Source organism: Macrotis lagotis, chromosome 8 (genome assembly GCF_037893015.1).
Source record: "Macrotis lagotis isolate mMagLag1 chromosome 8, bilby.v1.9.chrom.fasta, whole genome shotgun sequence".
Taxonomy (NCBI): domain Eukaryota; kingdom Metazoa; phylum Chordata; class Mammalia; order Peramelemorphia; family Peramelidae; genus Macrotis; species Macrotis lagotis.
Genome location: NC_133665.1, coordinates 69171677 through 69195694, shown reverse-complemented (window position 1 = coordinate 69195694; position 24018 = coordinate 69171677). Strand labels below are relative to the sequence as shown.

The 24018-nt window shown below is 38.9% G+C and overlaps 2 protein-coding genes across 3 annotated transcripts in view; both read right to left on the bottom strand.

The window, feature by feature from the left end:
- RIC1 (RIC1 homolog, RAB6A GEF complex partner 1) overlaps positions 1-10827 on the bottom strand; it is a 154846-nt gene extending 144019 nt beyond the window's left edge. For both annotated transcript variants that reach the window (XM_074197475.1, XM_074197476.1), the window contains exon 1: positions 10646-10827. In XM_074197475.1, the coding sequence (XP_074053576.1) occupies positions 10646-10789 (144 nt within the window). In that variant the 5' untranslated portion in view covers positions 10790-10827. The remainder of the gene's footprint in view (positions 1-10645) is intronic.
- Positions 10828-11365: 538 nt separating this feature from the next.
- The window catches only part of LOC141496478 (programmed cell death 1 ligand 2-like), a 103093-nt gene continuing 90440 nt past the window's right edge, over positions 11366-24018 (bottom strand). Inside the window, 2 exon segments of the mRNA XM_074199009.1 lie at positions 11366-11732; positions 13703-13742. Coding sequence (XP_074055110.1) covers positions 11366-11732; positions 13703-13742 — 407 coding nt within the window.

Below are 24018 nucleotides of genomic sequence, written 5' to 3'. Positions count from 1 at the left end.
AAGAAAATTGTAATTATAAAAGATGACATATCAAATTTGGGAAACATTTAGCAGTTCATTCTGGCTGAAATACAGAATGCATGAGAGGTAGCAATGTGAACTAAGAGTGGAAAGGTACACTGAAGCTGACTGGGATGTATCTTAAATACCAGGTCCTTTCTGTAAACTTATTCTACATATGAATACCAGAGTAAACTTTTAACAAAATCACATTGTTCAAATCAAAATTTTCAACATGTCACTTCTAGAATCAAAAATCTTTTAGTGCCTTATTAATATCTATATCGTCTAGACAATGCTTAACTTTTAGCCCTACCCTATCTATCCAATCTTATATCACAACTCCTCAATACAGACCCTCTGCCACACTCATGCCCAACATCTCACTGTTTTCTATTCATGAACTTTTTACTCCCTGGAATGTCCTCTCTGCTTTTCTCTATTTAAATCCTATCACTGAAAGCTCAGAATAAGGCTTTCCTTCAAAAGAATCTTTCCTGACAACCAAAACAAACACTCCTATACCTGAATTATTGAAGACTGTAGAAGTAGACTTTAATAAGGGTGGACTGCATATCTCAGTAGACTGGTATAATGACAAGGGGTAATCAATCAAGAGTGGCAAGATGGGTCTCAGTCTACTCTCCTAGCATTTGTCATTCATGGGGTTTTCCTCTTACACAGTTAAACTACCACATTTACTCATAATAGGACAACATTCCCCACTTAGCTTCTCCCTACATCTGGTCTGCTCTTCTAATAGCCATGCAAACTCTCAGCCTCTCCCTTTCTGTGCAATGTAGGCAAGGACCCATTTGAAAAATCTCCATTCCCCAATGTACTCTTATCCTATACCCAAATTATTTTTGGCTGTTACAGTCAGTCCTCAGTGGGTCAGGGTTGCTCTGAGGCAGCCAGTGTGTAAATGAGTGCCATATTCCCATTTGCTTTTCATATTTTGTTTTGTGGTTGTTGTTTCACTGTGGGGCAGAATAAACTAATCTGGATGAATGAATATGGATGAGTTATTCTCTACTTGATGATTACATTATCTGATCTCTTCCACAGATCCATCTCTCTTCTAACTTCCTTAATTCTATCAAGGACACCATGCTATTCCTTTACATCTTCTTCTAAGCCTTCACTTAACCAAAACTTTTCTCTTCAAAGTGACCAGTGACTCCTGAATGTCAAAATTGGTATTCTCTTCTCAATCTTCATCTTTCTTGTCTTTTTTTGTAGCATTTCAACACTGTTAATTATACTTTCCTCCTGGACATTTTCATCTCTTGTTGAAAATGATGTGTCACTTATATAAAACTCTCATATATGAGAAGTTTAAAAACTTGGAAACAAAAATCACCTGTTTAAAAATTTCCAAATACGGCAGCTAGGTGGCATAGTGGATAGAGCACTGGCCCTGGAGTCAGGAGGACCCAAGTTCAAACGTGGCCTCAGACACTTAATAATTGCCTAGCTGTGTGACCTTGGGCAAGTCACTTAACCCCATTGTCTTAAATAAAATAAAATTTAAAAAGAAACAAAAAATAAAGATTTCCAAATGAAATTTCAGTGGATTTGAATTAATTCGTTAAAATGAGAAAAACGCTAAATCTTCCCATTAGCCTGCAAAAACTAATGAAAAATAACTGCAAGATTGTTATCAGCAAAGGTGAAACTATATTTGCCAAATACCAACAATAACTTTGACATAATTGGTACAGGAAATTGTGGCTCTAAAATTTTTTTTTGAAATTAGCTATGGCAATCAATCATTAAAACCAAACATTAAAATAAACTTTCAATTAAAAAAACACCGAATAAACTTAGAATCAGACCTTTGAATCTATACCACAAAATGTTAAACTATGCCTTTCAAAAATATTCAAGCAAATAAAAATTCTCTCATTAAAAAAAATTTTTAGTAAGAACAAAAAGGTTTTGTGCCATTGATAATTAAATATTTTCATTGATAATTAAATAATATTTTAAATATTATTTTATCTTTCTAACATCCTTTATGTAAGTTTTAGAAATATTTAAGTAGTCATGTAACTGTAATTTTAAAAAATTAATGTATATAATCTATAAATAAGTAAACATTATATATTTCTATTGCATAAAACTTTCTATAGCACTAACTTTAAGTAATATTCTGTGTAAATCTTGTCCTCGCAAAAGAATATAAATATTCCTAAGCAAAAAGAGTATATCTTATACTTCATCTATAACAAGCAAATAATAAAGGTGATATAGGGACAAATGACAAACACAATGTAGGTTTAGACATTTTCTTTGATTCCCCACCACTTCTCAAACCTCCCAAAACATAAATTAAGTGCTAAAGATAAAACAACTTCAACTAACTCCATGGACTAGAATTGAGAATACAAAAAGTTTTAAAAACAAAAAACAAAAATAAAACAAAATGACCTTCATGTGACCCCTCTTCCTACCTCTGACACTAAAAGACAGCCAGAATGACTAAGCAGACCCAGAACTTCACATATAGGACAAGGCTTACAACAAAAACAAACTCCAATGAATCTCCCCTCCTTCCTTATAGTGTGAACTGGGCTCAAAGGTGCAGAAGTTTGCTAAGGCAGAGACAGTCAACCAGTGGAGCTGTTAATAGTCCTTAAGTTAAGAGAAAAACCCCAAAACTCAGTAGTAATACCACTTGAAGTCTGAAATGCCCATGCTTGGGCAGACAACCCTGTTGTACTAGCACAGTAGCTTTTAGATCTTCCCAGAGGAAATAGGACAGGTGGGTAGGAGGGGAAGGTGTTGTGCCACATTCCATTAATACTGAGCTTCCAAATGGCGCCAATTCTAACCACCCAAAAGTCCATGTGTAGCAGAGATCTGAGCTAGTGAACAAAGAATAGTGAAGCATAGGAGGAGGATGAGATACTTTGAGATCAAGGACAATCAAAAATCTCAGAAAGATGACCTTGGACATAAGCAGATAAAATCAACAGGGAAAACAATAACAGAAGGAAATATAGTCTCCAGGGCTGGTAAAGAGTTCAGGTATCTATAAATAAACACATCAAAATAGAGAAAAATTATCTAGTACTTGATGAGATGGGAGATTCAGTGTAATTTAAGGAAAACATGGAACCACAAAACATTATCTGAGAGGTTTAAAAAAGAAATGGGAACCATTAGAGCAAAATTTATAATCTTCACAGTAAAAATAAAGGGCAGAGGGGCTGCTAGATGGCGTAGTGGATAAAGCACCAGCCCTGGAGTCAGGAGTACCTGGGTTCAAATCTGGTCTCAGACACTTAATAATGACCTAGGTGTGTGGCCTTAGGCAAGCCACTTAACTCCACTTGCCTTGCAAAAATAAAAATAAAATAAAGGGCAGAATAGAAAAACTGGACTCTGAAAAAGGCAAGTCCCACCAAAGAAATAAAAAGAAATCAATAGTTTGAGAATGCAAATATACAGAAGTGAATCTAAAATCTAAACAATCTAAAAGAGAAGAAAACATTAAAAGAAAATATTCCCACTGTGCAAACAAAACATACTGATCTTGAAGACAAGATACATAGAAAAACAATGGAAAGATCATAGGTCTCCCAGGAGAACATAACAAAAAAAATTTAATACTGTTTTGCAGAAAACATTAGAAGAGAAATTCTCAGAACTTCTGGACAAAGAAAATGAAATATTAAAAAATGAAATTCACAGATAACTGATTATTCGACACCCACCTAAAAACTCAAGAGGGAATGAAATAATGCATTCCAAAGAGCAATGGATGTCAGAATACAGCCAGGATGACCTACCTTACAAATCTGAGTTTAAACATACATGAAGGGAGGCTAGGTGGTGCAGTGGATAGAGCACTGGCCTTGGAGTCAGGAATACCTGAGTTCAAATCCGGCCTCAGACACTTAATAATTACCTAGCTGTGTGGCCTTGGGCAAGCCACTTAACCCCATTGCCTTGCAAAAACTTAAAAAAAAAAAACTTAAAAAAAATAAACATACATGAAAAAAAGATGTAATTCTGAAACACTTTAAAGAAAGAAAATCAGTACTGAAGAGATTACCTTCTAATCAAAGGCTTCAAACCACAGAAATGCCAGTGTTAATAAATGCCACAATCAAGGGCAGCAATAGTGACAATGGAGAGACCAGTTAAAAAAAATAAATCCCTAAAGATATTATAAGGAAACAGGTGAAGATATAATAAGAGAAGAGACAGGTCTGGGGCACAATGGACAAAACTTAGCAACACTCTTATCTAGAGGTAAGTTAATGTTCGGGGGTGTTTGTGTGAGAGAGACTAAATTACAATAAGAGTATACAACTGGAGAGGGAAGGGAACATGAAATAGGACTGAATGATATGTCCAGGATAAACAGAGGGCTAACAATGAGAGGGATATGAACCTTGTGATCTCAGAAAACGAAGCACCTACGGAGGAATGAGGGTGTGTGGGGGAGATTGGGGAAAAAAGAGAGGGAAGAGACCTTGCTTTGGTGGTGGGAAGGGGTTCCACCAAAGAGTGTTCCTATGGGTAAAGTGTGATCTTTGAAGAGAAAGGGGGAAATCCATGATGAATGTGTCCAGTACATCCTAACAGTTCAAACTCCGAAGGGGAGGATTTAGAAGTCTTGGTGTCAATTGAAAGAGTGGGAGAGTATGAACTCAAGAAGATGATTTTGGAACAAACGGAGGTGGGGGGATAACCAGGGAAGCACAAAGATCAGTAGTTCACTACATAATCAGGGGTGTTGTAGAAGAAGGGGCTCTACCATTTTCTCTAACATTTGCAATAATTAGCATTGTTCTGGGAGAGAGACAATAAAAAAGGAGAATTCATGGGACAAGCTCTATAAGAGAGAGGCAGAAACCAAAAAGAGGAAAGAATACCTTGGAGGTTCTGATTCCATTAAGAAAATACAGGAATCAGAGCATAAGGATCTGGAGGAGACAGGAAGAAATGGTAATGAAAAGAATGAGAAAAGATTTTTATCAAACAAAATAATTTTAAATTTAAAAACTTATAGGGGTAGCTAGGTAGCTCAATGGATAGAGCATGGACCCTGAAGTCAGGAGGACCTGAGTTCAAATCAGAATTCAAAGACTTGATACTTACTAGCTGTATGATCCTGGGTAAATCACATAACCCCATTACCCCACCAAAAAAAAAAAAACCAAACCCCAATCAACAGGTCTAGTCTAAGGGGAGGAGAAGATGAAGAAATCAACCAAAAGAAAGGGAGAAGGAATTATTTAACTAGCTAAAAGCAGGAGAGAAAAAAAAACTAAGCAAAATCCCAAAAGGAAAGGAGTAACAAATGAGAGAAAGAAATTAGGGGTGTAAGGAAGAAAACCAGTGGGAACATGGAGACCTAAAAAAAAAGATTAAAGTATATAGTAACTGAAGAAACAGTACTGTGTTTACAGAAAAGAGAGAAAATTATAACAGGAAAAAACATATTAGAGACAAATGAAGGAAAATACAAATCTAATTCTCGTAATTTTTAATGTGAATAGATTAAACAATCTAATAAAATGAAAGTGACAAATTGGATAAGAAAACAAAACCATACTATCTGTTGCTTACAAAAAAATTCACTAAAAAAGACGCACAAAATAAAACTGAGGGGGTAGGAAAAATTTACTATTCATCAAGTGAATCCAAAAACGTGTAAGTTAAAGCAAAAACAAATATTCAAAAATTAAAAGGAACAAACAAGGAAACTATTATGCTAAAAGGAACCACAGACAATATCAGTAATGAACTTATACACTCCAAAAACTTTAGCATTCATAATGGAAACAATATTAACTACAAGAAGACAGCCAGTAACATAATAGTAACAGGAGATAGCAATTCTTCTCAGTTTTAGATAAGTCTATCTAATAGAATGAAAAACAAAAGGAAATATATGTAATTAAATTCCTGGAGAATTTAAAAGAGATCTAAATGGAACAGCAAAAGAATACACATATTTCTCAGCACTCCTAGACTTCAAAACTCTTAAAAAGCAAGCAGTCATCAAAACTAACTGGTACTAGTTTAAAAATAGAGATAGATCAGTGAAACAGACAAGGCAAGGGAGAATTAGTAATAATAGTAACTAATAATCCAGTGTTTGATAAAGTGGAAAACATAAATTACCTAGAGAAAAGATTCCTTATTTGATAAAAACTGATGGAAATTTTGAAAGCAAACTGGCAGAAGTTAAGTCTCAAACCAATAACTTACAACATTCTGAAACACATTCCAAATGGGATGTGTGATCTTAATATTTAAGATCATACTGCAAAAAAAATTATCAGAGAAACAGATAATGTACTTCTCACAGCTGTTGATAGGGAATATATTCTTAACAAGAGATAGAAGCAATTATAAAAAATAACTCAAATTACACGAAACTGAAAAGATTCTATACAGGCAAAATTAATGCACATTAATAAGGAAAGTGGTTGAACAAAAAAACTATTTATCAAATTTCTGAGAAGGGTTTGGTATACAAGATATATAAATAATTAATAAACATATAGATAAATGACAAATAGCCATTTATAAGTGGGCAAAGGATATGAACAGTTTTCAAAAGACTTGCAAAGTATTCATAATTGCATGAAGGAAAGGTCCAAATCACTAATATTAAGTGAAATGCAAATAAAAAAACTCTTGAACTGTCAAAAATTATAAAAATGGCAATAGTCAATGTTGGAGGGTTTGTGGAATAATAGGCAAAAATTCACTTTTGGTGAAGCTCTGGAATAGAACAATCATTTTGGAAAGCAATTTGGGATAATGCAAACAAAATAACTAAAATGTGCATATTCCATTACTCCATGAAAGTCATTGTTAAGAAAGTTCTCATAAACATAGAAATATTTATAGCAACTCTTTGTGACTTGGAATTAGAAACAAAGTAAACACCCACCAATTGGAAACAACTAAACAAATCATAGTATCAAAAATAATGGAATATTCCTGTACTGTAAAAAATTATGTGTATGATGAATACAGAGAAGCACAGATTCATATGAATTAATGCAGAATTAGGCAAAATCAATTAAATAACATAGTAAATGCAATAACGTAAATTAAAAAACCATGTACCAAAAAGTCAAAATAATGTTAACAAATTTGAAGATCAAGCAGGACTCCTCAGAAAAGAAAGGAGAGGGTATGCCCTTTGTGGAGGTGATTGTTACACAATCAATGCACATGTTTTCTGACTTATTCAATGCACTGATCAGTTGCGCTTAATTTCCCTCTTAAAAAAAAAACCAAAATTATTTATTACATCGGAGGACTCTCTGAAACTGTGTCAGGGAGGGATACTTGGGATAATTATAATTATAGAAGAAACAAAAGATATCCAAAAAAACTTTTTTAAGTGATATGGTGAGACAAGCACAGAATTTATAGTAGTAGGCTTTCAATAAATACCTGAATTGATTTGAATGATTTCTAGCCTAATAGAACTTAAAAGTTAAGGAAAAGACATTTGCATGCACCATAATAGGTAAATCCCAAAGGAGTATAAATAAAGAGATCTGAAGGGAGAACAGTCATTAGTGACTTAAGGGAACACAGAATAAACAACTTTATTGCTAGACTTTAAAGACTGGATAGGAAAAATGCATAAGGAACAACATGAACAAGGACACAGAGGCTTGTAAAATAAGAGTATTTAGCAATGGCAATGAATAGTCTACTTTGGTTAGATCATAAAGTATATATAAGGGAGAACAAGAAGAGCTAGATAGAATGATCCAAGAATGTGGAAAGTCTTGAATGTCAAGTCAGGATAAGGAATTAAAAGTACTCAGTAAGCAACAGGGAACCATTAAAGGGTTTCCAGCAAAGAATAACAAGCCTACAGAGGTAAAATTAATCTGATGCTACTAATAATGAAGAATTAACAGGAGAAACAATAAAGATAGATGGAGTTCTTAAGGTTTAAGTTTTGGGGACATCTGTTTTTATAAACAATGGGGAAAAAAAGCCAGTGGAGAACATCATAATAAAGATGATTCCTAGAACAAATATAGGAAGTAGCAGGAAGGAATTGGAATCAAGAACACAGGTTGAGAGATTAGTCTGCAAAAAAAAAAAAAAAATGAGGATAGGTATTCCCCAGTGCATGTAAGAAATAATGGTACTGAGATAATTTGAGGAGCTGATGGATTAATTTAGGAAGTTAAATCATCTGTCATAAATCTAAAGGTTGTGAGACTGACAGAGGAAAAGCTCTGAAACAGTTGCTACTGGGAATGAGATAAGTAGTCAGTAAAAGTAGAATAGAATTTCCAAACAGCAAGGAGGGACCATATGAGGTTATGTTTGAAGCAGAACAAATTCTTCCCATAGAAACAATGATACAAATTATGGTTAGCTTTAAAGATTGGTCACAAAAGCAGATGCAACTGAACTATATATAGTATTAGCCCAAGTTCTAGATCTGAGTTTTCAAAACTTCGTATTTGTCTTTAGTATCCTCCCATCTCCTTTCCTCATGGTGAGGTTAATTTAAGTATATCTATCCTGCCCTTCATATCTTCCACTCACTATCTCACCTGGGTTTTTTTTTTTGGTTCCATAATTATCTCCTTTTCCCTTTCAATCAAAGATCCTATTTCCTAAATGAAGCACAATGCACAAATTCATAATGAAAAAACATTTAAATGTCAAAAAAAATCATTATTTATAAGTCACCATGTTAAGCTAAAATATAAACCAAATAAAGCCCTACTTTATGATTTCAAGTAATATAACACAGGATAAGAAAACAAGTTTTGGCAAACATGCAGGCAAGTCTGTCCTGTGCCATCTGGAAGTTCTGAGTTTTATGTCGCCTTTTCTAACTTTTTGGTTTCATCTTTTTTCCTCCACTTTAAACCTCCAAAATCTACAAACTTTCCAAATTTTTCACAGCAACTCCCATGGTAGCAATCTGGGGGCTCCACAAAAGGGAGGCAAAGATTTGTTGACAAGGAAATAATTCCCTGTCTGTATTATAATATTTAGTTTATATTGCACCTCTCCTCCAAACTAACTTATGCCTTACTATGAAAAGTTTAATGAAAAGCATCACTGGAACAAATTATCTTGACCACAGTCCTATAATGTTACCATTTTGTTTTGTGATAGTGACTTTCAATTCAGTACTCTCCTCATATTACTTTCATCTAATACTATACTGGACATGTATTTTAACAGAAAGAATAAAAATAGTTTGGATATTACAATTTATCATATTCTGGCAAAATTCTAAACAAAAAAAGTGTCTTTTAAATTGAGTCCAAAGTTTTATTTCAGCCTATGCTTGCTATAGACTGAGGCTGGGTTCAATTTCTTTTTTTTTTTTTGCAAGGCAAATAGGGTTAAGTGGCTTGCCCAAGGCCACACAGCTAGGTGTCTGAAGTGTCTGAAGCCAGAATTTGAACTCAGGTCCTCTGGACTCCAGGGCTGGTGCTCTATCCACTGCGCCACCTAAGAGTTGAAAAATGTACTTCAACTATCTTTTCTGTCACTGTGGCAAAGGTCTCTCAGCCTTGGTTTCCTCATGAGCATAAAGAAAATATTGAAATGGATAAACTCTAAATTCCCTTCTGGCCTTAAATCTAGGCTGAAAAGATTACTGTTTATCAAAGCGCTATCAGCTGGATAGAACTCCTTAAACTGATGTTTACAATGTAAACTCTGGCTAGTCATCCTTCAATCAATAACCAGTGGTTTAGAATAAACACAATCAAGCTCACAGCTCACAACACACCTCTTATTCTGTTATTTCTGGCATAAGACTGAAAAACGAATCAGCATAAGAATGAATAGAACAAATCGTGAAATGTATCACCATCCCCAAGACCCTAAATTAAGCGCTCCTCCACAGCCAGCGAGGACGGTCAAGGGCACTACAGGCACTTGGTGGGAAACATTGAGCAATTACTGATATTAATTGGGCCACTTGGTTCACATGATCACATGACATGAGCTCACAGCCTATCTCCTCAGAGTCCACATATCTTCAAAAAGAAAAAAAATGTTTGTCATCGAAACACTACAAGTGAAACAAAAGGGTGGCACATTTAGAACTCTGTATTCTGTCCATTAAAAAAAAATAGGCTTCTAGCACCTTGGAAAGTGAAGGGAGGGAAATATGCACCATTTATTGTCAACCTTAATTTGTTTATGAAAAACTATAAGGAGAGTATGAATAATTAAATGGGGGGGGAAAGCCTTCAACATCGCCTTCCTTTTAAAAGTTTTTTCCCCCCCAATGACTGGAAGACGGTCTCAACCTGCTGTCTCTCCTCTAGAAAAAAGAATCAAGCGGGGTAATGGTCGAAAAATAGATGGGAAAAGGGGGCTCAATTGAATATTCGCAAATTTTCAACCAGTTCTTTAAACAAACGGGGGGGGGGGTCCGACTACAGTTTTCCGACGCTAAAGTGAAAATGCCCGCTCCCGGACATTCCGGGGCCCCCCAGGCATTTATTTTAAACTGTTTCCAAAAAGTTGGGCCGGACTTGGGGCCGGCATGCCGGGCCGGGCCGGGGGCCGGCATGCCGGGCCGGGCCGGGGGCGCAGGCGCGCGGGCCGCCCCCGGCAGGGGGAGGGGAGGCGGGGGAGGGGCGCAGGGGCCCGCCGGACTTACTCGGCTGTACCAGATGCTGAGGCGGGCCGGGGCCAGCACGGCGAACAGGGCTCGCTGGGAGTCGGCCTGGATGTGGACGGGGGGCTCCGCCGCGCCGCCCGCGGGGCAGCGCAGCCGCTTGGGCCAGCCGCTCAGGAAATACATGGTCCCCCCCCCCCCCCCGCCCCGGCCGGCCCCGCTGCTCGGGCGCCGCCGGACCCTTCCCCACCCCCGCCCGCCCCCCCGCCCGCTCACACGCAGCCCTTCCGGGCCGGCCCCCCGCCCCCCGCCCCGCTAGCGGCCCCGGCGACGCCGGCGGCTCGGGACATCTGCCCGCTGGCCGGGCCGGGCCGGGCCGACGCGACGCGACGCGACGCTCGCTCCCCGGAGCCGACGGGGCCGACTGAGGGAGGGAGGGGGAGAGGGAAGGGGCCGGGGAGCGGGGGGCGGGCCGAGGGGGACGGGGGCGCCGGAGCCCCGCCCCGGCCCGCCCCTTCCTTCGGCCGCACGCTGCGTCAGCACGCCGCGCGCGGCGTAGAGGCGAGGAAGGAGCGGCGGCGTGGGGGAGTGCGTGCGCGTGCGTGCGTGCGCGCCCCGAGGCCCGCCCCTGGCGAGTACGCCGGCTCGTCTCGCGAGGGCCGTCCCCTCCCCCGCCCGACCCGGCCGCCTTAGGGCGCATGCCTCGGTGCCCCGGACCTTCGGGCGCTCACGTTTCTTTTATTCTTTTTATTCCCTCGGCGCTCAGTGCGGTAGTAGGCGCTTAATACGTATATGATTTCTAATCTCTTTAATTGGGGAATGAACCTCGGACCGCCCCCCCCCCCGCGACTCGGAAGAGAATGGAGGGCGCTGCGGGGGCCCGGAGTGGGCGTGGCCTCCTTCCCATGGGTGGTATCCTCGGGGACCGGAAAGAGGGGGCGGGCCCGCCTGGGCTTGTCTCTCATTGGTGGTTCGTCTCTCGCACGAAATCCCCCGCGCCCCCAGCTGAGCTGAGAGTCCTGGGGGCCGGACGTGGGAGCCGCATCCAACCAGGCCTCTTAATCGGGTTCCATCCTCATGGGCCCCAAAGCAGGGCGGGCTGGGTGGCGCAGCCGATAGAGCCCCGGCCCTGGAGTCAGGAGACCCCGGGTTCAAATCCGATGTCACACACTTACTAATTACCTAGCTGTGTGGCCTTGGGAAAGCCACTTTACCCCATCACCTTGCAAAAACTGAAAAAAAAAATAGAAAAGAGTCCTTTGATTTCGTGGAATTTATGATTATTTAGAGAAAGAACTTGTAGTAGGTCTATCCAAAGTAAACGCAGGGTGATTGAGGGGGGGAGAAGGAAAGGGAATTCAAAGAAGATCTGTAGCACATGGAACTTGAAGGGAAATGGGGATTCTAAGAGCAATGAGATGGGAATCGCTTGGTCTTAAATTGGTTTCAGTTCCTCCTGTATCAGGAAGGCACCCAAGTGCTGGGCATGCACTAATGTGTCCCACAGAATTCAACAATTAAGCATATCCTAACCTGTCTCCCTCCATAGACTGGCAGTTTGACTTTCCTTACAAACCTTCCTCATTTTCCCTTCCTCCTGTATCAGTGAAGAACTACTAACACTGGGCAGTATTCCTCTGGATGTAGCTACATCCTCATACATTCCAACTTTTCACTCAATAAACCAACCTTTGGTACAGCTTTTCCTCTCAAATCTTGATCAGTATAGAAATGGTAACTATGATCTAAAGAGATGAGAATAAAGTAAGAAGAGAAATGAGTATCAAGTCAATGGATTAATTCAAGCTTAGAAATAACTGGTAGGGGTAATGTATATTAATAATGACATTTGAATTACTCTTTAAGATTATCATGGGAGTTTACATATGATCCTAGAACAATGAGGTAAGGCTATACTATTATGCCCATTTTACAGACAAGCAAAGGAGAGAAATTAAGCGACAATATCCCAAGGAGAGGATTTGCAGGTATTAGCATTTACAGAAACATTCACAAGTGCTTTATTCAAAGAAACACAATGTTAGAACTGCAACAGTCCTATTAGACACAATGTCCTATAGAGAATAGCTTTAGATTTGTGATTAAGAGAGCAGGAAAGGGTAACTAGGTGGTGAGGTGAATGAAACACCAGCCCTGGAGTCAGGAGGACCAGAGTTCAAATCTGCCCTCAGATACTTAATAATTACCTAGCTGTGTGACCTTGGGCAAATTATTTAATGCTGTTGCCTTGGGGGGAAAAAAGACAAAAAAAAAAGGGAGAGAGAGAGAGAGAAGGGTAACCATGGAAAAGCCATAATCATAAGAATTGGATTTGAAAGGCACACGAGCAACTACCTAGGACAATCCCTTTAAAAAATTGAGACCCACAAGAAAGAAGTTAGGTGTAGGCTGTTTTCAAGGAAGATTTGTACTTCTGGTGTGAGGATTGCCAAGTTCTTTTCAGGGCTGATTTCCATCTTTGATATCCACCTGAGCCATCCAACTCTCACCTCTGGCTCTAAGGCTGTATCATGAATAGCAGCCACATCCTGATAAACTGTTTAGTTGGGCTAAACCAGCTTGAGGGGAACTGAATGGTATCAAAATCATTGATAAGTTAGAGGAGGTATCTATCCCAAGCATGTGAAATCTTCCACTGGTGAAATGGAAATTATGCACTATGGAGAGCTCAGAGCTTGGTTAGACATCAAAGACATCAAGGTTATCCCCCTGCATCCAGAACCATTACCAGTAGTCTTGACTCTGTCTTGCCACTTGGCAATAATGACTTTGGAAGAAAGAGTGAGGTCAATGATTTCCATGCAACTCTGCCTTATTAAATCCAATTTACACACAAATCAAAAGACACCACTCATTCCATTGTATAATTTCTATCTCAAAGTCCTGTGGTGACAGACAAGTGAAAGCAGCAGATGCAGATACACTGAGAGCTGTAGTCACAATCCTACATATAGGCAGCCCAGGCCATAGGCTGTGTCCTTACTGGAAGCAGCAATGGAATTCAGCAGCCCCCTGGATGACTGACATACCTCCTGGTATGAGGAAGGGGATAGAAAAGGTTTCCTAAAAATTGCTTACCCAATCCTGGCCTGATTACCACAGCAGGTGGGAATCCCACCTTGCAGTCAAAATACAAAAAAAGTATAAAAACTTCTTCAAAGAAGATTTCACTCACCATCCATGCATAGAATGTGTGCTCACTCATAGATAACATAAGATCTAACAAACCTGAAAGACCAACAGCTCTTGTAAGAGAACTCTGCAGGTATCATATCCAAACAGCAGCCCTGAGTCAGACTAAACTGGCAAATGAAGGTCAACTTACTGAAGTCAGAGCAGGATACATGCTTTTCTGGAGGGGCCAAAGTATAGGAGAGCATTCTGAAACTGGGGTAGGTTTTGAAATTAAAACTAACCTAGTCAACAAGTTTGAATGTCTACCAAAAGCTGTGAACAACAGGCTCATGACAGCGAGCTTGCTACTTAAAGGAAAACACCATGCCACCATCCTCAGTGCCTATGCTCCTACCATAATAAACCCTGATGAAGTCAAAGAAAAATTTTATGAAGACCTTATCATCAATGTACCAAAATAGGACAAGCTTATAATTCTAGATGACTTTAATGCTAGAGTAGGCTCAGGGAGTCCTTGGGAGGGATGGAGTTGGTTGCATCTTATGAGCTTTTCAAACACTGTCTTCTGTTTACCTAAATGCAATTAAACTTTTTGAATGCATCCTCATAGCAGGCATTGGCATCTAATAGGCTATGTGAATATAAGGACAAGAGACAAACAGGATGAGAGAGTAACAAAAAGAATATGTGGTAGAGAATGCTGGACTGACCACAGACCCAACCTCTCCAAAGCTAAATACTCACATTCAATTGAAGCAGTGATCCCAAGGCAAAATGACTTAATGTTGAGAGTAAATTGGCCCTGATCAGAGAGGATGCTGCTGTGCTTTGATAAATGGGAACAGTTTTTTGTTAACTTAGAAGAAAAGTTGAGCCAATACATAGTTGACTACAGTAGAGCATAAGGGAATGGGCAGCTTTCAGAGATTTGGTGTACAGCACTATAATTGCTCATCTGGGTCAGAACATTGGAAAACACCAGGACTGGCTTGATAAAAATAATGGGGAAATACAGAAGCTGCTAAGTGAAAACTGAGAACTCCATGGGAGAGTTCATCCATTTTTAAGAAGGCAGCATTTAATTCCATCAAAAATAAATGAAGCTTAGAGAGATGCAGGATTCTTGGCTCAATAAAAAGGCAATCGGAGCAGCTAGGTGGCGTAATGGATAAAGCACTGGCCCTGGAGTCAGGAGTACCTGGGTTCAAATCCGGTCTCAGACACTTAATAATTACCTAGCTGTGTGGCCTTGGGCAAACCACTTAACCCCATTTGCCTTGCAGAAACCTAAAAAATAATAATAAAAAAATAAAAAGGCAGAAGAAATTCAGTTTTATGCAGATAATAACAATCCAAAGTGCTTTTATGATGCCCTGAAGCCTATTTATGGACCAAAGACATATAGTACATCTCAACTACTTAGTGTTGAGTAGTGATTGGGACAGATTGATTAGTAATAGGGACAAGGTCCTAGAGCAATGGGCTGAACACTTCCATAATATACTTAATAGACTACCATCAATCAATGCAGAAGCCAATGATCATTTACCTTAAGTTGAAGTCAATCAGCCCCTAATTGAAACTCCAACTGAAGAACATTGCCATTAGGCTTCTTTCATGTGACAAAGCACATGGTGCTGATTCTCTTCCGACTGAGATTTACAAGGGGGGGGGGGGGGGCGGTGTCCAATGCTCGTACAAAAGCTGATTGAAATTTTCCAGATTATGTGGCATGAAGAGACTATCCCCAGGAATTCAAGGATACCTCCACTGGCCTCTGACATTCACATGGGTGTTTCTATTTTAGTCTTTGCTGCTAAAATCCTTGCCAGAATCCTTTGCCTGGAAGTTGGTCAAGGGTCAAGGAATAGTCGATTTGGGATTTGCTGCCAGCAACTCCAGGAAAATGTCAAGAGCAGAACAGAGGTTTATAATACAATGTTTATACAGCTGATCAAGACCTTTGATTACCATCAGTTGTGAGAGTTTGTAGAAAATTATGACAAAAATTGGTTGCCTGGAAAAATTTATCAGTATTATATGTCATTTTCATAAGGCATGCCTGTCCAGGTTCTGGATACTGGACCATCCATTCATGATTTTCCAGTCTCCAGTGGAGTGAAACAAGGCTTTTCAGCATGTTGTTTTCAGATATGTTATCAAAGCCTTCACTGAGGAAGAAGGTCAGTTAACTTGAAAAAGCTATAAGCAGAGACCAAAGTAGAATGGGTGTTGGGACATGATTTTCTGTTTACAGATGATTGTGCACTCAATGCTGAAGATGCCTCTGAAGCTGAGATGCAAAGTATGAATTGATTTTCTGCTGCTTATGCCAACTTTGGCCTAAGAATTAACATCAAGAAAATGCAGGTGCTCCATCAACCAGCACCACACCATCAATTGTGGAACCATTGATTACAGCAAATGAATTACTATAGACAAGTTCACTTTACCTTGGCAGTGTCTTTTCTGAGGAGGTACATGCTGACAATGAGGTTGGCACTTGCATTGTCAGAGCTATCTCAGTATTTAGGAGGCTCCAAAAGAAAGTGTGGGAGAGAAGAGGTGTTGAATTGACTACCATATTGAATGTCTACAGAGTCATTGTACTGACCTTGTAGCTATAAGTCTCGAAACCTGGACAGTCTACCAGTGCCATGTCAGGAAACTGAGTCGCTTCTATTTAAATTGTCTTAGGAAAATTTTGAAGATCACCTAGAAGGATAAGATACCAGACATTGAGGTCCTTTCTTGAGATAAACTGCCAAGCATTCAAATCTTACTTCAGAGAGTGCAGCTACAATGGGCTGGCCATGTTGTTTGAATGCCAGGTTTACACTTGCCAAAAAGATTTATTTTATGGAGAACAGGAATATCCTGAAGATCTCTCTTAAGAACTTTGGAATTAATTGTGCAGCTTGGGAGACACTGGTACAGGATTGCCTAGCATGGTGTACCCTTATCAGAGAGAATGCTATATTCTATGAGCAACGCAAAATAGGAGCAGCTCAAAGGAAACATAAGATCTATAAATTTAGTGTAACTACCCCAGGTATTCACATGGACTATTTGAGCCCAACCTATAGTAGATTCTGAGCTCATATTAGTTGGATCAGCCACAATTGGACATAGTGTATATAATTCATCTCAAACATAGTGAGGTCATTTTGATCTTCTTTGACAACAACCAGCTAAGTGGTAGAGCCAAGAATTCAAAGGCATATCCTGTGATTCTTAACTCAAGGCACTTTTCATCATTTCAGGCTACCTTTTCAATTTCTGGTTAATAATCAAAAATAAAATGTTACTCTCCTTTGCCTCTGTATTCCCCAAAGCAATGGCAAAGCTTGGCCAGAAAGATGTGCTCTCTGGGCAGTGCAAATTCCACCAAACTTCATTAGCATCAGGTCCTTATTGACTGGGTCTTTTATCCTTCCAAGTAGCAAGAAACCAAACCAGTGATTCAAACCTTAATCCCTTGGTTCACCCAAACTCCAAGAATACTCTCCCTATACCATTTAAGGAAAACCAGCTCAGTCTACATAAAATTAGTACTTCTCCTACCATATACTCCACCCTTGGTGGCAATGTTCAAATATTTTCTAAGGAACCTTCCACCACTAAAATGATTTTAAAGCAATTCTGACCTCATGAAGAAGTCTAGCATAAGCAATAACAGAGTAGAATACAAACAATAAAAATACGAAGTATTCCAAAAGGTCCCTTTAAAAAGTATAATTCATGAAATAGAGGTAAAATCTGATTCTTAAAAGTTCTCATATAAAATGACAATATGGAGCAGTATCAGAAATATCAGAGGCCACAGTTTTAATGACAACTTCTCTAACACTATCTCCAAATCTCATGACAGGGTCAGGGTCACTTATAGCAAGTTAACTAAAAGTTCATAAACCTTTTCTTTACAACTTGTCCTGGGATCTAAATTGATTCTCATTTATCCTTCCCAAAAACTTCACTCTCCTTGAGAATTTCAGAAAAGAGATAATACCAAGTTTTTTTTTTTGTTTTTTTTTTTTGCTATACACTCACTTCTGCTAAAGGATTGCTCTCTGAATACTGGGACTATAGATTGCTCCCAAGTCAGTCAACAGATCCCCTTTCTTCCCAGTTAATTCACCTTTCCATTAATTATGTAAAAACTGTTTTATTTCCCCTATATTATTTAGTTGCAAAATTAATATCTAACCCTTACTTCCATGCAGGTTAGATGAATTTTTCCCTTTAGAAATATTGAGACTTTCCTCTAGACTTGGTTGTTTCAGAGGTCTGAGGGCTCACATTGTTGACCTTACTTCCTGGCCATCTGAGTACAAAGAAGCCACAAGGAGCCAGAGAAACTATTAGATACAGTTGGTGAAACTAAGGAAAAAAAAGAGGTTAACTGACTTGCCCAAGGTTACACAGCTGCTCCATGAAAAATCATCTTTGACATAGCCTCCCTCCTCCGCTTCCATAATGAGAAACTTGATACCAATAAGGAGACTGATTACAAAATGAAAGTCCTTCAGCACTGAGCTATAGCATTGATGTCCCTAAAGGAAGCCCAGCTCACTTTATATTTGCTTTATGGAATGTGCTTCATTCAAGTCTGTTGCCAAACACTGTTAATATATAAATAATTATACATTGCATTCTACAAAGAATGATTTAAAGTTCATTGCATAGTACAAATCATACTCTATTCTCCTAGTTACTCCTAATATTACCCAGTCCTACCCTCTAATCCTCTTGAATGTGCTTGAAATTTGGTTAAGGGAGAACCTAGAAAGAAAAAAAGAATGAGAGGCTACATGTTGCAGGAGAAATAGCACAGCTAGTCCTATCATGTTACTACCCAACAAACAGTTGGAAATATGGGAACTCATAAGAAATTTAAATTTGGAGTTCATTTACATGTGTAGCAGTGATAACTGAAGCTATGAGAGCAGATTTCTTTATTATAAGACCTAAGAATGAATTGCAGAAGGAAGTTATATATCATTTACTATTATCATGAAGGATAGTTTTGGTTAAACTCAAATAGAAACAGAACACTATATAAGGTTCCCTCCAGATCCCATATTGACTTAGGAAAACCACATATTAATATTATCTATGAGCTATTGAATTTTCATTTAATTTTTTAAGTACAGTAGTAGCTTGATACTTATGGACTTCATAGCTCTGTCAAACCCTTACTGGTAGCATTTTGATGAGTTAAAAAAATGTTTTAGCTCTCTGAGATTATTTGAAACTTGTATGAATCACAATGCAGCCCCAGGAAGAAAAAAATGCTTCTTCATTTGTAGCTTGCTGGCCCCTTGCCCCTTCTAGGTGAAAACGATCAACTGTCAGGCTCTCCTTGGGTCATAAATAGTGTAGAACTCCAGGCTAGGCCCACTTACTTATTTTGGGGGGGCCTTAGAGTTAATTCACTCTGTTTTGGCCAAAAATCCTGAGGAACCTCCCCCCCATTCCATGTTGATGGGGGGGGGGGTTGAAAAAAATGCTAATCTTTGCTTCATTCTTTATTACCTTAATCACTGAAAGTCCCTCGGGGTCTTGCCCTCCCAGGTTAAGCAAAAGTGACCATTTTGGGCCTTTTTTGCTTCATCTCTTTCTTACCTAGCCTCAATCACCCAAATGGGCTTTAACTCCATCAAACTGGGAACTGGGAAAGACCTTTGCTTTAAAAGGTCAGGATCTCCCACTGTATCCAAGGCCATCTCCAGTTGCCCTGATACAGATCTGGCCACTGGACCCATATGGCTGACTTTTGCATAAGGGAGTTCCCTCATTTAAATCCAATTCATTTGCATGTTATAGTATTACCTCCCTGGTGAAGAATGATGGGCAAATAGCAGCTCATTGTTCCAGGAACTCCTCTCAGTACAGTTAAAATAAAGTTAAATTTTATTTTATTTTCATGTAATTAATTGCTTTTTTATATTCTTACCTATTTAGTTTTAAGGTTCTGTATTACAAAACAGCTTCATTATTTAAGATTAGCCCAGGTAAATTCTGGGGAATGAAAGTTCTGAGGAACTTTTTTTTTTTTTTGCAAGGCAGTGGGGTCACCATATTTCACATGTATAAGACACACCTTAATTTTGGGGCCTGAAATTTGAAAAAAATGTATTACATAAAGTTATTGAACTCAAGTTTTGTTCATCATAAAATTCATGCAACTCCTCATCATGCCAAAACTCCCATATATTAACTTGTCCTCATCTGTGTTTGATGACAAATCACCGTCTCAGGCGAGTCTCTGCCTGCGCTCTGGTCTGTGGTTGACCACAAGCACTCCCTGGGCAAGTCTGGTGCATATATGCATGCCTAGTCCATTCCATTTCATGAGCCTGAAGCACCAATTGTGTTCTCCTTTGAAATCAGTCACTTCTTTTTCATTACCAATTCTTCTTGCCTCCTGCTAACCCTCTTTGCAGTCACAGGAATTCCAATGGCTCTTCAATCCATCTCTTCAATTCCCTCTTTAAATCAGGCCTTTTGGCTGACTTGCCTCTCATGGCCTTCTTCTGCCATGACATTTTCAGTTGGGTTTCCTCTTCCCATAACCAGTCTCAGATTGTTTTCTCAGTTGGAGGAGAACCAAACTGACAGTCAGCAGCACAATTTCCATTCACTTTTGCAGTTCACTTTTTAAAAAAAAATTATTTAAGGAAAAGAGGTTAAGTAACTTGCCCAAGATCACACAGCTAGGCAATTAAGTGTCCAGATTTGAAATTAGGTCCTCTTGACACCAGGGTCAGTGCACCCACCTAGCTGCTCTAAACTAGATCACTTTAACTTGAATTCAGCACTGTATGAAAATCTTTTCCAAGCCATTTCTGAGCAAAATATGGCAAAACATAACCTAATATAACAAATACGAACAATGAGCACAAAGATAACAAGAACAAAAAAAAAGACAGAAAAGCAAATTTTAAAAAAAATCTACAACCACTGTATAATATGCTCCCAGAGGTTAGACCCCAAATTTTTCAAAAAAAGGAGTGTGTCTTATACATGAGGAAATATGGTAAGTGACTTTCCCAAGGTCACCCAACTAGGTAATTATTAAGTAACTGAGGTTAGATTTGAACTCAAGTCCTTCTGAATTCAGGGCTGGTGCTCTATCCACCACACCACCTAACTGACCCGTTTCTGGGGACCTTTAACAAATTATTTCTAATTACATTATTTCTTATGGAAAAAATTAGTTCCCTACTCATTGGTTTCATCATTTGTCAAAAGTTACAAAATGAATTAACAAATGATATTGAGGTACCACTTTCCTAATTACATTTTAATATAGTTTGGGTCTTTAGGGGCATTGTGGGCAAAGTCACATTTTTGACACCTCTGTTTTAGAATATAAATCATATGATTGGGGCAGCTAGGTGGAGCAGTGGATAAAGCACCAGCCCTGGAGTCAGGAGTACCTGGGTTCAAATCCAGTCTCAGACACTTAATGACTACCTAGCTGTGTGGCCTTGGGCAAGCCACTTAACCCCACTTGCCTTGCAAAAAAAATAAAAATAAAAATAAATCATATGATCACAGTACTTAGCAGGCAGTGCCTTGCACAAAGAAGCTACTCAATAAATGTTTGCTTACCGACAGCATCTAGTAAGAGTATGGCTGAGATTTAAATGCCTAACCATCTGATTCTTTATACTTCAGATCCCTACTGGACAGAATGGTTTGGGTTATTAAGTGAATCATTCACTTGGAGATGGGATTTTTGTTTAGCTTTCTTTCTCTTACAGTCTGATATATCTTTCTGTGTCTCCCTTACAGGATTGTCTCCCTTGCTCTTCCTCCTTTGCATGAGGATCTTTCAAGCTTCTCTCTGAGCCCTTTTGACTTCTTCCTCAACAAAATCCATCACATTTCACTTCCCATATCCAATCAGTTGCCAGTTCTTTCCTATTCCTTCACCTTAACTTTTCTTGCATCTGTTACTTTCTATTTACCGAAAACCACTGTAGTCCAGGACCTCATCATCTCAATAGAGACTATTCTAAGGGGTAGCCAAATCATAAGATGGATAGATTACCAACCTTGGAGTCAGAAGAACCTGGGTTCAAATGTGACCTCAGCTACTTACTAGTTGGGTGACCCCTGGGCAAATTACCTAACTTCAATTGCCTACCCCTACCCCCCCCAAAAAAAAATTAAAAGAAGGGGCGGCTAGGTGGCATAGTGGATAAAGCACCGGCCCTGGAGTCAGGAGTACCTGGATTCAAATCCGGTCTCAGACACTTAATAATTACCTAGTTGTGTGGCCTTGGGCAAGCCACTTAACCCTGGTTGCCTTGCAAAAACCTAAAAAAAAAAAAAATTAAAAGAGACTATTCTAATATCATCCTAATTGGTCCTCTTGCCTTCATCAGCTCCTCTCTCCAGCCTACCCTCCACTCAGATTCTAAATGGATATCATTAAAGGACAAGTTTCAACAAGTCATTCCCTGCTCAAGAAACTTCAATATTTATTACCTTAAGGACAAAATACAAACTCCCATTGTTTAACATTAAAGTCCTTCATATTTTGGGTCCAGACTTTTTCCAGGCTCATTATTCTTCCTCACTTACTCTATGCACCTATCAAACTAATCTGCTCTCATCACTGTCCCTTTGCATGTTATTTTCAATGCCTGAAAATTTCTTTCTCTTTTATCTCTGTCTCTATGAGCACCTATCTTCCTTTAACTCAAGTTCCATCTCCTGATTTCTATCAGTTGTTAGTTCTTTGGCTTTCCCTCCTTTCCCTTGCCCAATTACTCTGCATTTTTGGGCATAGTAATTTATATATTTATTTTGTATTGGTTATGTATTTTTCCTTTTGAAAATGTAACGTCTCCTAGTAGAATGTAAATCTCTTGTGGTCAAAGACTTTTGTGTTTTTTTGTATTTTTATGCCCAGTGCCTAGGACAGTATCTGACCAAAATAGGTATTACAAATGATTGATAAAATGATAGATAAAGTAAATTATGAAATTTTTAACTGAATCAAGCACTTTAATTTATATTTGAGAAAAATAGCAGGTAAATAGTTAAGGCCCCAAAATATTCACGTGAACTTTGAAAATAAACAGATTTAGGAGGAAGGAAAGGGAGATAAAGAAGAAGCTAAGAAATTTCACATGAGTTAGGAAAAAGCTTTTTCAATGGAATGGAAAGGGGGGGAAGGCAAGAGGGAATGAGTGAGACTTCATTCTCATCAGAAATGGCTCAGAGAGGAAATAACATACACACTTAATAGGGTGAGGAAATCTATCTTACCCTAGAGAAAAATGAGAAGAAAGGGACGGGATAAGGGGGAATGGGGGGAGGGAAGGGGGGAAATAGGTGATAGAAGAGAGGGAAGATTGAGGAAGAGGGTATTCAGATACAACACACTTTTGGACACAGCCAGGATGAAAGAAGAGAAAGAGAATAGAATAAATGAGAGTGGGGAGAAATAGAGTGGAGGTACAACTAGTAATAGCAACTGTGGGAAAAATATTGAAGCAACTTCTCTGGTGGACTTATGATAAAGAAAGCAACTCACCCCAGAGACAGAGCCATTGAAATCTGAACGCAGACTGAAGTAATTTTCTCTCTCTCTCCCTCTCTCTCTCTCTATTCTTGAGCTTTCTCATCTTCTTGGGGGGGGGGTTATGTTTACTCTTATAACACATTCAGTTTACATCAACGTATGGCATGGAAACAATGTAGAGACTATAAGACAGCCTTCTGGGGGGGGAGGGAAGGGGGAATTGAAGAATTCAGAGCCTTGCAAAAAAAAAATGATGGATATATATTACTATTGTATATAATTGGAAAACAAAATGTTAAAAAAATAAATAAATAAAAAGAGAAAAGAAAATAAACAGATTCTTATTATCTTAGATGCCAAACATTATTGGTAGAGCTAATTATTAAATATACTTTGTCAATAAACCTTCTGGTTGCTTGTTACAAAGCAGCAAGGTTGCAGATCTCCCTTTTCTGACACAAAGTATAGGTATAAATACTAAGGTATATGTAGATCATAGGTATAATTTGATCAAGAGACAGCAAATATTTAGGATGCTTCCAACATTTAAGGGATTAAATAGTACCTTTTTCTGAATTTTCTACCTCTGTTCAAATACTTCCCTCTGGTGGCCAAGCCATTTAGTGGCAGAATTAGCTGTTTAAACATGGTTTCTAAGAATTTATTGAAATAATTTGCTTTTACAGTTTTTTCCATTATGGAAGTAGAAAATGAGAAG